This window comes from Gymnoscopelus microlampas (genome assembly GCF_963454915.1).
Source record: "Gymnoscopelus microlampas genome assembly, chromosome: 3".
Lineage (NCBI taxonomy): Eukaryota > Metazoa > Chordata > Actinopteri > Myctophiformes > Myctophidae > Gymnoscopelus > Gymnoscopelus microlampas.
In genome coordinates, this window is record NC_139940.1 from 21,664,409 (window position 1) to 21,676,511 (window position 12,103).

Genomic DNA, 12,103 nt, shown 5'->3' on the forward strand with positions numbered 1-12,103 from the left:
ACACTTAAGCAAGCTAATCCTTTAATAAAAAAAATTGTCTTGAAAGATAACGTTTCACCATGACCGCTCGAATGAATGATTGTGAGGCAAAGACTATTTCTGTTTATTCACCGACTGTCTGAATAACCGATTCCAGGAATGTCAAGTATCACATTCCAAGATTGTTAGTTCCCATGTGGATGCAGATCAATAGGCTTAGTATTCACGGTAGGGTTGTTCGAAATCATTTTTCACATTGCCAAGCTTTGGATCATTGTTTGGATACTATTAGTAAGAGACTATTCCTCACTCCCTTCAAGTAGTAACCCTGAAACAGCCACATCAATTTGAACAGAAGAGACTGCACTAACCACAAGACAGAAATATGCTATTTTCAGGTAATACCATCACAAGTCCGACCAATGTCTCACCACCAAATTCTCAAAACAGTGAGCAGGTGCAATGCAGGTGACATGGAAACAAGCTGTTTCCAGGTCCAACAATGACTCAATTCCAAAACCCCACACTAAAAGCACAGACAAATGATCTCACCTAGATACAATATCACCAACTGAAATAAGAGTGCGTAGTCTGCATATAGTTGACAATCAATAGTCCATGTCACCATTTAATAATGATAACTGCCTCAACAACACAACCAAAGCAAATCTACTGTCAGAGGTATAACACAGTGCAAAAACTAAAAAAAAAAGTAACAATGTGGGATTGGTGTATATGTGTTAACTGTGTATATCACTCGTTTGATTTCAAAGCAGGCACTTCCGAAGCAATAACCCAAGAGAGCCAGACAGTATATTTGCTATGATCTGTTTGAACAAGAACAATCTTGGCATGGTGGTGTTTGCCCAGTGTAATCCATCATAATTATCCTCCTGCCCTCTGCTCCGCACACAGGCCTGTATTTTATACTAGCCATATACAACACAAGACAGTTAAGGGCAGAGGTGAAGTTGTGCTCAGCTTAACTGTGTGATGATGACCCATGATTAGATCATGGAACAACAAAGCAGTGTAGAGCAACTCGCTTCTTAAGTTCCCTAGAACAGTGGTTCTCAAAGTGGGTTTCTTGAGGGTGTTCCAAATGGACCCTTACAGATCTGTACGGGTCCATTTGGTTCCATTTGTACACTCTCAGAGTTATGGGGGTCCTTGACATTTTAAAGTTTGAGATCCACTGCCCTAGAAGTCAGCTCGCAGCATCACACTATTTGCTGTCTGTGTGATATCACACTATCATCAACTTATCAGTTTGTTTTGTTTACTTGAGCTCAAGTGACGCATTGATTCGTCTGAAGTAAAATGTGTGTTTTTGCTCAGCGACGTTGTGGTAGGAGTGTGATCTGTATACTTATACACTACACAAGACTCAGAGGCAAACAGCCCTTGGCTTTGGACATTTTGCATCTTAATCATCAGAAGTAGAACACCCAGGCCCAAAGCTAAACTGTAAATCAGGCAACAGGGGGCAAACTGAACTGGTGGTGGAAGCCAAACTTGATAGCGTTATTTATTTCCTACCTCCCATTTGATGAATTTCCTCCATTTCTGTTATCTTGCTCGGCCTCGAAAACGAGCCTTGCGACGGTGCGAGGAGTGATGTTAAAATCCACTTTTTCACAGGAACACATCAACATTCTCAGAAAGGCATCTGCTACAGCTAACGGTTAGCCTCAGCCAAGCTACAAATACCCTACTGCAGAGTGCCCACAGCTCCCCAAAAAAAAAGATGTCTATCTGGCTAGCAAACTATCATTCTCAATAACGGAAAACCTAGACGACACTTCTCCCATTTCTTATTTAAAAACATGATTATATAAAAGTCTTATCAATCTAAACGACCGTCCAACCAGAAGAGTTCAGTGGGTAATGTAGCTTTCTGGCTTTTAAACTCCTCGCACAGACAAGCTTTTTGTCTGAAGTAAAAACGAAATGAAGTCAATGCCGGGGCCGATCAACTTGTTAACGCGGGGGGAACGTGAGAGGAACAACACAGAACACATTCTTGTGTTCACGTAGTTGTGGAGTAAAAACACTAACTTTCGCACATTTCCGTGCCTTCGTAACACCGCAGTTCCGTAAAATACGACTTGCTGTGTTTCTAATTATACAAAAACATATACGCTATGTCTTCTTTTAGCAGACGAGCTACCCCCGTGACAAACTTTGTGGTACGGTCCGGGAAATAACTGTTCAGACAGAGGATGTGGGCTGTTCTGCAAGCAACAGCTGAGAAGAGCATCTGGAGTCTACACAAGCCTATATTGTAATGTATCTACAGCAGTGGTGGAAAGTAACTATACGTACATTTACTTAAGTACTGTACTTAAGTACAATTCTGAGGTATTTGTACTTTACTGGAGTATTTTCAATTTCCGATTTCCAATCTTTTTACTTCTACTGCACTATACATCTCAGAGGCAAATATCGTACTTTATTACAATAATGTGAAAACTTGAGTTACTAGTTACTTTGTATATTTTGATTATTATTACAAAACTCACATTAGCCACTTCAGCCCTGTATACATTTCGGCCATTTGAAAGTAGCAGCTCTACAAGCTCACAATGCCACATGATGCAACACATTGTCAGCTTGTAGATCTGCTATTTTCAAAAGTTTTTTTTATCTTTTGACCAATGACCAATTTCAATTTGAAAAATTGAAATTGGTCATTCTGTAGTACTGAATAATTTACTTTTGGTACTTTATGTACATTTTGATGCCAATACTTTTGTATTTTTCTCAAGTATACTTATCTCGGACTTTAACTTTTAACAGAGTATTTCTACATTGCAGTAGGCCTATTGATACTTTTACTTAAGTAAAACATGTGAGTACTTTTTCCACCACTGGTATATTCAGTCCGATGGCAACTGTTCTGTAAGATCCAGTGCAAGCTCAAAATAGAGACTGTTTATTAACTGTTGTCTATTATCATGTGTTATTTGCAACCGTTATATTTGAAGCTTCAAGTTAGATCAAAATGATCTCACCTATCCCAGATCACCTGCAGGCTACTGACAAAATGCCACAGGCTATTCATTAACTGACGATGACATAGTACATGCTTTTCAATCAAAGTATATTCTTAAATTTGTTAAAAAGTTGTTCTTAAAATAGTTTTCCCTCCTATCCACAACCGAAAACAGCCACTGCCGTTTACCCTGTGACAGCCTAAAATATCCTGAAATGTAGCTAAATTGAAGGGAGAGTGAAAATATAATTCGGTTACCAGTAAAAGTAAAAAGCATCTGGAAGGAATATTGCGACCCCTTGTGTCGAATAAGATTTTGTGCAGTTATTTGGAACTAGAGTCTTTGCCCCACAATACCGTTATAACATAGGCTAATACATATTATGCATTTAGTGCATTTTGTGAAGTGATAATGATCTTAATATAATGCAAATGTATTAATTGTCTGTATGGCATAAAAAAAATACCTTTTCAGGAACTTACCTCTTGCATCCCTCCGCAGCATTGCCTCATATGGCCACTGTTTCTCTATTCTGAACTAGTGGCATTACAGATGCAAACTGTAAGCGATATGATATCCTGTCCTCCAAACCACATGGTTAGGTCACCTTCTCAGAAGGGTGAATGCAAGACAGGAGATCTGTGAAATTTAGCATTTCATTCCCTATGAGTACATTCTGAAAGAAACATCGGAATTAAATGCACACAATTAAATGTAATTTGATGAATTGATATACATCCTTAAATTCAAACAAGTGTGTTGTTTAGTGAGTCTGTATGCCAAAGCTCAAATCCCTGCATATACCAAAGCTCAAATCCCTGCAGCCTCATGGATTACACATTCTCTGTTTGCTGTTTCTTAACAAACAGATTTTAGAGACATTTCTGAATATAAACACTGACTGAATTGTTGTTCATGTAAACACATGAACAACATGTCTGCCTGGACATTTAAAAGTAGCTCTCCTAAAATGATAAACCGTATACAAGGGCAAGGGCAGATATAGGCTACTCACCACAAACTGCCTATCAGCTTTTAGATTGAGCCTGTTGTCGCTTCTGTGTGCTTTCGATAGACTATGGGTGTTGCAATGATGACTTGGCATTTTTGAATTCTCCATACATCTATCTTCTGTCTCCTCAGCCTGCTTCTTGCCATTAAGACATGGACAGCTCCACTTCCATCGGTGCATGCAGGATGCAAGAGGTTGTGTTTTAAGTAGCCAGTGCACACCTCTACAAGTCACTATCGGGTATGCTGCTGAGCGCTTCTGAGCGCTGGATTGGGGACTGGAAACTCGATCTGATCTAAAAATAAAAAGCACCAGCACACAGTGAAAGGAGGTGTGTCACTCACTTTGTGTGTGTGTGTGTGTGTGTGTGTGTGTGTGTGTGTGTGTGTGTGTGTGTGTGTGTGTGTGTGTGTGTGTGTGTGTGTGTGTGTGTGTGTGTGTGTGTGTGTGTGTGTGTGTGTGTGTGTGTGTGCGTGTGTGTGAGAAAGAGAGAGAGTGTTGCACCTCTGTCATCACACACACGTAGGTTTATCATATGTCAACATTTCCTTGAAGTTTGTTTTCCCTACAGGACATGCAACTGACCAAGGTCTTTCTCTCTGTCTGTCCCTCCCTCCTTCTCTCAGAATCTCTCTCTCTCTCTCTAGCCCCAGTATCTCTCGCTCTGTCTGCCCAGTTACATGTCTGTCTCTGTGCTGCTAGTACTCTGTTGATTCAGTTAGCATCATTATCATTCATTGGCCACCTCAAGGTCAAAAGATACAAGGAGAGCCCAGTGGTTCCTATGTCATACAGTCACATGACATGAAAACATCCTTGACATCCAACTCAGTCAAATAGCACTCATACCTTGACTAACAGATGCATGCATCACAGCCCAACTCATTCAAGTGCTAAAATGACATTTCTGGCACCACTGATTACGTAGAAACTCATCCCATTCATCATGACAACACCGTGTGTTAACAAGTACCACGTTAATCTCTTGGTCAGTCTGTTTATAAGACAAGGACTTCAGTCAATGTCTGTTTTCTCAGCCTTGACTTCAGTGCCGTTGCTTTCCTACGTGGTTGTTGGCATTGACTGACTGTCTGAGCCTTTGATGGCGGGTATCAATGCTGATAATAACACCAAAAGGTTTATACAATATTGTATACATCTATACATAGTTGTGCCTGCAGTGTTTGACTGATTGAATGATATCGTAAGTGAGAAAGATGATTATTGCTATAGTACAGCACAATTACAATATTACAATGTGCTGGAACATAGAAGGAACATAAACACGATTTACAGACCATGAGCTAATGGGAAGATTATCACTCCTGGCTCCAACAAGGCACACTCAATAAAGCAGATATGGCATGAAAATGTACAGTATAGTCTAACAGTATTGTATCATAAATCAAATGAGCATAAAATCGTTTGGCTTTAAACAGTTTTTAACATCAAGTTTAGTTGAAAAGACAACCAATACTGCCACAAGCCTTTGTGGACTTATGATGAACAAATGGTATACATGTCATAAACTTTATATAACAGCGATATACGTAAATAACAATGAATCACTTATAAGGCATGATTGTTTGTGTGATGTATGATGTGAATACAGATAGGCAAATACACATGGCATTTGCATGTTTTTTTTCTTTTTTGTTTGTTTTGAATACAATTCAGATCATAATTCTTAGAAGTGCACATTATGTAATGAAGCAATGTATAATGGGCTTTTGCTGGATTAATATAGAATGTTAATATTTCTAAGAAGCCCACTAATTGTTTGTAGGCTTTGTTGATAATAGATTTTTGATATTTGTAATTAATGCCAATGCAAGGCTACACGGCTGATCACCATTAGTTAAAAAATGATATACAGAGGCTTCTTAAAAAACTGATTTTTATGTCACTGCTGTCTACACCCTGTTTGTCTAACTTGATATAATTTGCTTAACAAAACATTGTCAGCAGCCTCATTTTGCATATCAGACCTTGCAAACATTCTTCTAAGAAGCATGAATTGAAAATTACATTACATCATAATTAACAAATCCATTGAACATTGAACAATACAACCATACACAAGACATAATGGAAATAGATGACAGCGGGGCAAATTAATTTAGAACTCAGTAATAATTGCATCTCTGCTACTGAATTGATCACAATCCTAAAATAAAAATGAAATTGCATCTATGCTACTGAAAAACAAAAATGTAATTCACTAAACAACGTATTGGACACGTTTTGTGAGGGTAGGCCTATAGTCCATAATTTACAACTATGCAAAACATTAATCAGAAGAGGCAAGCATGCTGTACTGTAGCCAGGCTCTGGGTAGCCTATCATGATAGTAGAATGGTGTTTCAACTTCTCTGATTCCAACTTGGCTTACGCTCGAAACATTTTAAACATGCATCACACGTGGATTCACACTCTCTAAATATAGCTGTCTTAAACTCAGACGTGGCTGCAGTGAAGACTTTAGACCTACTGCTAGCTACAGGACCTTTTTGACGCTATATTGACGCAGTGTTCAGTGTTTCTAATTGAGTCTTGTCTTTACTAATTTGATCTCTAAACATATGGGGAAAGGGCTGACAATCTACTGATTAACACACTCATTCAGAGGGCGAAGAGGCTCGTCGCAATGAACACGGACTGTTTTGGAAACTGTTTGGAATAATGTTGTCTTGTTCACAGACAATATATTCGTAACACTTTGAGCAGCCAAAAGTGGATAAGAACGAGGCAAAGTTCCGTTACACTGCCAAGTGGGAGTGAAAATGATACGCCATTTAGGCCTGTTTATCTCCGTTGTCTTCTGCCTATACGGTAAGTTAAACGATAAGGGAGGGACAGGGTTCTGCAGGTGCAATGTACAGTAGGTTATGAGTAGGGCTAGTCTACCTGGCCCTGGTCCACCACCACCAATAACAAAAACTAATATTTTCAGAAACCTTTGAAATTGTTTTATTTACTTTTGAAGACCTTTTAATGTAACTCACAGATGTTATTCTGCATCACACTGGTGTATATCATAAATCCACAAACAATCACAATGGCAACATTAATGAGGATATTGAGGATGAACTATGATGCTATTATTATTATCATTATTATAGTGTCTCAGTGCCATGGTGGCTGTGCAGAGGTGGACTCTATGACAGAAGCTGTGGCTGGTGAAGGATTCCTTCTGGGCTGTATTTCTTGCAAGATGAGAGAGGAAGTGCCTGCCAAAACCACTGTGGACTGGTACTTCCAACCAGCTGACGAGGAGGAATTCATGCATGTGAGTACAGTATATATGCATTTGTGATCTGGGGTCAATTAATTCACCTATAGCTAAATAATGAATACTGTTGTCAGGGTGACTTAGTAGGAGACCTTGTAACAGACAAAGACAAATTGGAAAAATGGAAATGTTTAAAATGTGTCGATCTGTTTGATGATAGACCAATCTGGGAGAGATTAATGATAGACTAGTTAACACAATATTTTCATAAAATGTATCAATCGTACATTAATAATGTATCAATAATATCACCATTGGAGTAGTGACTTCACTGTTGGAATGTGCTATATCCAGTGTTAATTTTGACAGCAAATTCTGATTTAGTCTTAGTCTTTTGAATAACACACCATTTAGTTTTAGTCCTATTTTAGTCATCTGAAATTGTTTAGTCTTAGTCTAGTCTTAGTCCACTAAATATCCAAATATTTTTAGTCTTAGTCTTTTAGTGTTAGTCTTAGTCAATAAAATGAACACTGGCAATATCTCCAGGTAGCAGCACACATTCAGTAAACATTTTCAGATAATTAGTCATTATCTCTGTTGTCTACCTATAATCAGATCTTCCACTATGACCACCCCAATGCCAGCATCCTCCATGAAGACTTCAGCGGTCGTCTGGCGTGGCGAGGGACGAACCAAGAAGATATTCAAATAGGAGCCATCTTCATGCACAACGTCACCTTTAACGACACGGGTACATACCGCTGCACCCTCCGGCGTACCCTCTTCTACGACGAGGTGTTTGAGAAGGATGTCGTAATAGAGAAGGACGTGGAGCTTAGCGTGGTGGTCGAAGGTGAGGAGTCCACCTAGTGATGTGTTTAAATGCTGTGTTCCATATTTTAACCCATTCAATCCGGGAACGCATCTGCGTAACCACTTAAACCATTATTTCATACTTTGGCTACTCAAAAATAGCAGATATACAAGCTCATAGCGCGGCACCGAGTGCCGCGCTATGAGCTTGTAGATCTGCTATTTTTGAAAAAAAAATGAAAATTTGTGGACGGTGCATATTTTTCTCTTTAGTTTGTGTTTTTTTTTTATCCAGCACCCAGCATAATTATTTCGATGTGCGTGCACCACCTGTACTGCATCAGTTCCATAATGCCATTCTCCTTCTCCCCAGCCAATCGAGAACTGACAGCTGTGGTCGCAGAGATCATGATGTATGTGCTCATCGTGGTTCTGCAGCTGTGGTTGATCGTGGTGCTAGTGTACTGCTACAAGAAGATCGCAGACGATCACGAGGCCCGGGAGGCCCGCAAAGCCCAGAAAGGCGAAGCCAAGTGAGTCCCTGCTCTTTATGTTGGTCATTGGGGGCAGCAGTACACAAATTCCTTTATACTTTGTTGCAAGCTTGTATATCTGTTATTTTTGGTGCAGTCAGATAAAAGTGAAAATGCTCATCAAAAAATATATACTTAAAGCACCATTTCAACTTCTTCATTCACGTAAAGTAAAGTAGTACATGCTCTAAATGTACTTACACTTTTAAACGAAAAGGTAATACAGACTACTGTATATTATATAGTAGTGACAGTTTATGAGTTCAGCTCAAATCCTTTTTTCATTTTTCCAAATGAAATGACAAAGAATGTCTCATCTCCTAAATATTCTGTCAACAAGCGTCTCCGCCCAGTGCACCACAGCACTCTGTCTTTGTGTGAGAAACTATGTGAGTTTCTTCAAGTTCTTCAGTCCTGTGGGACATAATCTGTGGCAGTAAAGACTCATTGTATTATTAAAAACAACATTTTCTATGGACAAAGGTCACATGCAATACAGAATCATTCCAACTCTATTGGTGATAAAAAATATAATTCTGTATCATTATAGAAATAGCCTACATCACCCTCTCCCAATAGAATCATTAGCTTCCAATAGGTTATTCAACTCGAGCTTGCATTATCTGTTACGTTACTGTTTCTTTGCCATTGTTTAGTTTGAGTCGATTAACATTGAACTTTGTTGTTTCCAGACCTATAGAATCAAAAGAGAGCTGTGATGGGGTGCAGCCAGAGAACCCTGGTAAGTTAAAGTTCGGACAGTCACATTTTCTCAACTTCACGCCCAGGGACCACCAGGCGTCCAAACAGACGCTTATGGGTCTGTCCATTTGGTTCCATTTGTACACCCTCTGAGTTAAATAAACACTGTAGATTGGGCTCCCAGAGATAAAAAAAAAGTCCCAGAGATAAAATGTATTAAATGGGGGTCCATGGCCTAATGCATATCAAACTGGGGGTTGAAATGAAAAAGGATGAGAATCATTGCTTTAAATCATAATTAGTGAAAATGTTATTATGATGAAGATTATCACTGGTTTGTAAAACATCAGATTTCGCAAGATATGTTATAGTCAATGTCATCATAGCAAGCCATGGCCTTGTTTTGGCTGCTGGACATTTGACTACCATTTTTTTTCCTATCCACCAGGTGAAGAGAACATCTAGCACACTCTACAGTTGTCATCTGGGATTACAACACTCCGAGACTGAAGAAGAGTCCATCTTGATTTTGAATCCCTTAATTAACACTTACAGTACTGTAGTAATGCAACCTGTATGATTTAGGGAAATAGATGTCACAAATGTTGTGATAATCTTGGCAGGTGCAAAATACACGTTAGAATGTTTTAGATCATTTAAAATAATCGCTTAGAATTAGCATGTTTTCTAATCAGATACTAGGGCTGCAACTGTTGATTGTTTTATTAGCGATCTCTATGGATTATGTTTTCGATTAATCAAATAATCGAGAAGCAGTTTTTTATATATATATTAAAAATATTATGTAAATGAATCGATTAACCACGTAAGCCCTATTTTATACTTAGTGTGCACAAATAGTGAAAATAGCTATTTTCACTATTTTCTTATTTTTATTTTTATAAATAAAATAAAAAAACATTTAGTGTATGACATGCCCAAAATAAGGATTTATCATTAATCAATGATTTTATTCAATGATCGATTATTTCAAATTAACTGTTGCACCCATGTCAGATCTACTACATTATAAATAGCCATGCATTTCACCCAGAGGTGTCAGAGCAGGGTAGAAGTCAGATTTGACATTGGTGAACCTGTGGTTGCTGTCATGGGACAGTGTTTACCAACTAAACACAGCAGAAAATGTCTTGGCATCGTAGAGCTGCAGTGATATATCTCCTGTTACAGCTACACAATTATAGGGTCAGCCGACCTCTTACTGTATGTGCCTGCATGTTATTAGGTAAAACCATTGTTCAGCTTGCTGCACTGGATTATCATTATTATTTGTAATCATTATTATTATTATGTTTTTATTACATTTGGCTGAACTCTATCTTGTTAAATATCGACTAAAATCAATACATTATATATTCCACTGTAATCGTAACCTTAACACAGCTCAGCTGCTAATGTTATTGATCAACTGGGTAAAACTAAAGATAAAAAATGCACTAATTGTCCATTTTACATGGATGGGTTTGGCAGAAAACATATCTCAAGAAAATTGGGATGACTCTATTATCCCTACAACACATTTAATTGCTAATGTATTTGAGAGTCAAGTTTTCTTTGTACTTGGCATTGCAGTTCATATCTTTAATACCCTTCTACCTACCATAGGCTTTTGGTGAACAAACACAGAGGATCATTCTGCACTGTCGGTGAGAGAAGGACATTTGGAGGTGATAGCGCTGTAACTTAATCTTGTCTGAGTATGGATGTGGTCTCTCCGCTCGCTTGCCAGTCTGAAAGCAGCTTTGTTCTGCTACTGCCCAGCTCCATCCTAATGCACGATGACAACACTTGTACAGACAGGACATATCATTGCTGTCGGGTGGAAACCTTGTATGTCCAAAACTGTTACTTTTAAGAAAATTTAAACAAAATAATAACTTATGTTCCAATGGATCCAATGTAGTTATTATTTAGTAATAAGCTCTTGTTAATACTTTTGATTGGTTCAATATTTATAAAACCCACAGACACTTAACCACTTTCACCTCCAATTAAATGTAAAAGATATGGAGATACAAGGTTTCTGCCTGGCAGCAACGATATACATTACAAACCTATTCATGTATGAACCACTGTTGCATATAGATCAGTGTGAATATTTAAAAAACGTGTATACCCTTATACCCTAACACCAAAACTATGCCTATAAACTTAAGCATTTGTATCATCCACAGACAAACATGTCCTGTTGTGATTTAAGAAGGCAAATCACCCCATTACTGAGGATCTGACCTTGTCCTCTGACCTCCTCATTTCATTAAATGTGTTGACATGTTGAACATGCTGTGTGACTCTCATGTGTGTACATATGAGGTATGAGCTAGAAGTAGGAGGGCACAGTTTGAGGCTGAGAGTGGGGAGATGTGCATCTTGAGTGTAGATGTATTTGGATTATACAGACAGCAGAGACGCGCATACAGTATGAGACTTATATCAAAACACTGGGAATAACAGTAATAATCAATTTTTTGGAAGGATTTTTTGCAACATGCACTAATCACCGATCCTTTAAAAGGTAAGATTGTGTTTTTCACATCTTTCTGTCATTATTCAAATATTATTCCGAAATTTCAAGTGCAGTAAGGTTCAAGTCTTTGTCTGTACATCTTAATGTACACTCAAAACATAACAACTTTCTCTCTTTCACCAAGGTCAACCAAACTAGAGACCCAAGTGTGAAAAGCAGGTGCTTCCTCAACAAGAAGTAGAACACATCTCCTGTTAGTGTTACATGTAAGAAAGCTCAGACAATAATTCCTGATTATTTTGTGATGTCAAATCAAATGTCAACCTGAACAAACATTATTTTCAA

General features: G+C 38.3%; 2 protein-coding genes across 6 annotated transcripts in view; one reads left to right on the forward strand and one right to left on the reverse strand.

The window, feature by feature from the left end:
- Positions 1 to 3,576, reverse strand: part of gramd1a (GRAM domain containing 1A) — a 39,417-nt gene extending 35,841 nt beyond the window's left edge. For 3 of the 5 annotated variants that reach the window (XM_084051729.1, XM_084051728.1, XM_084051727.1), the window contains exon 1: positions 1,519 to 1,906. In XM_084051729.1, coding sequence (XP_083907855.1) covers positions 1,519 to 1,634 — 116 coding nt within the window. In that variant the 5' untranslated portion in view covers positions 1,635 to 1,906. Of the gene's footprint in view, positions 1 to 1,518; positions 1,907 to 3,457 lie in introns of those variants that run through there. The other 2 variants (XM_084051726.1, XM_084051725.1) reach the window with 1 other exon arrangement.
- A 2,818-nt stretch (positions 3,577 to 6,394) lies between these two features.
- LOC311041407 (sodium channel regulatory subunit beta-1) lies at positions 6,395 to 12,103 on the forward strand. Its single transcript, XM_084051767.1, has 7 exons — positions 6,395 to 6,819; positions 7,110 to 7,276; positions 7,838 to 8,075; positions 8,409 to 8,568; positions 9,261 to 9,310; positions 9,719 to 11,806; positions 11,943 to 12,103. Exons 1-6 carry the CDS (start codon positions 6,771 to 6,773, stop codon positions 9,733 to 9,735), a joined length of 681 nt encoding a protein of 226 aa, XP_083907893.1. The 5' UTR covers positions 6,395 to 6,770; the 3' UTR covers positions 9,736 to 11,806; positions 11,943 to 12,103.

Excerpts from the sequence above, each read along its gene's own strand:
- LOC311041407 (XM_084051767.1), top strand. The coding sequence starts at position 6,771 with ATGATACGCCATTTAGGCCTGTTTATCTCCGTTGTCTTCTGCCTATAC. Across the intron at positions 6,820-7,109 it reads CGTTGTCTTCTGCCTATACG|TGTCTCAGTGCCATGGTGGC; the intron begins GTAAGTTAAACG and ends TCATTATTATAG. Across the intron at positions 7,277-7,837 it reads ACGAGGAGGAATTCATGCAT|ATCTTCCACTATGACCACCC; the intron begins GTGAGTACAGTA and ends ACCTATAATCAG.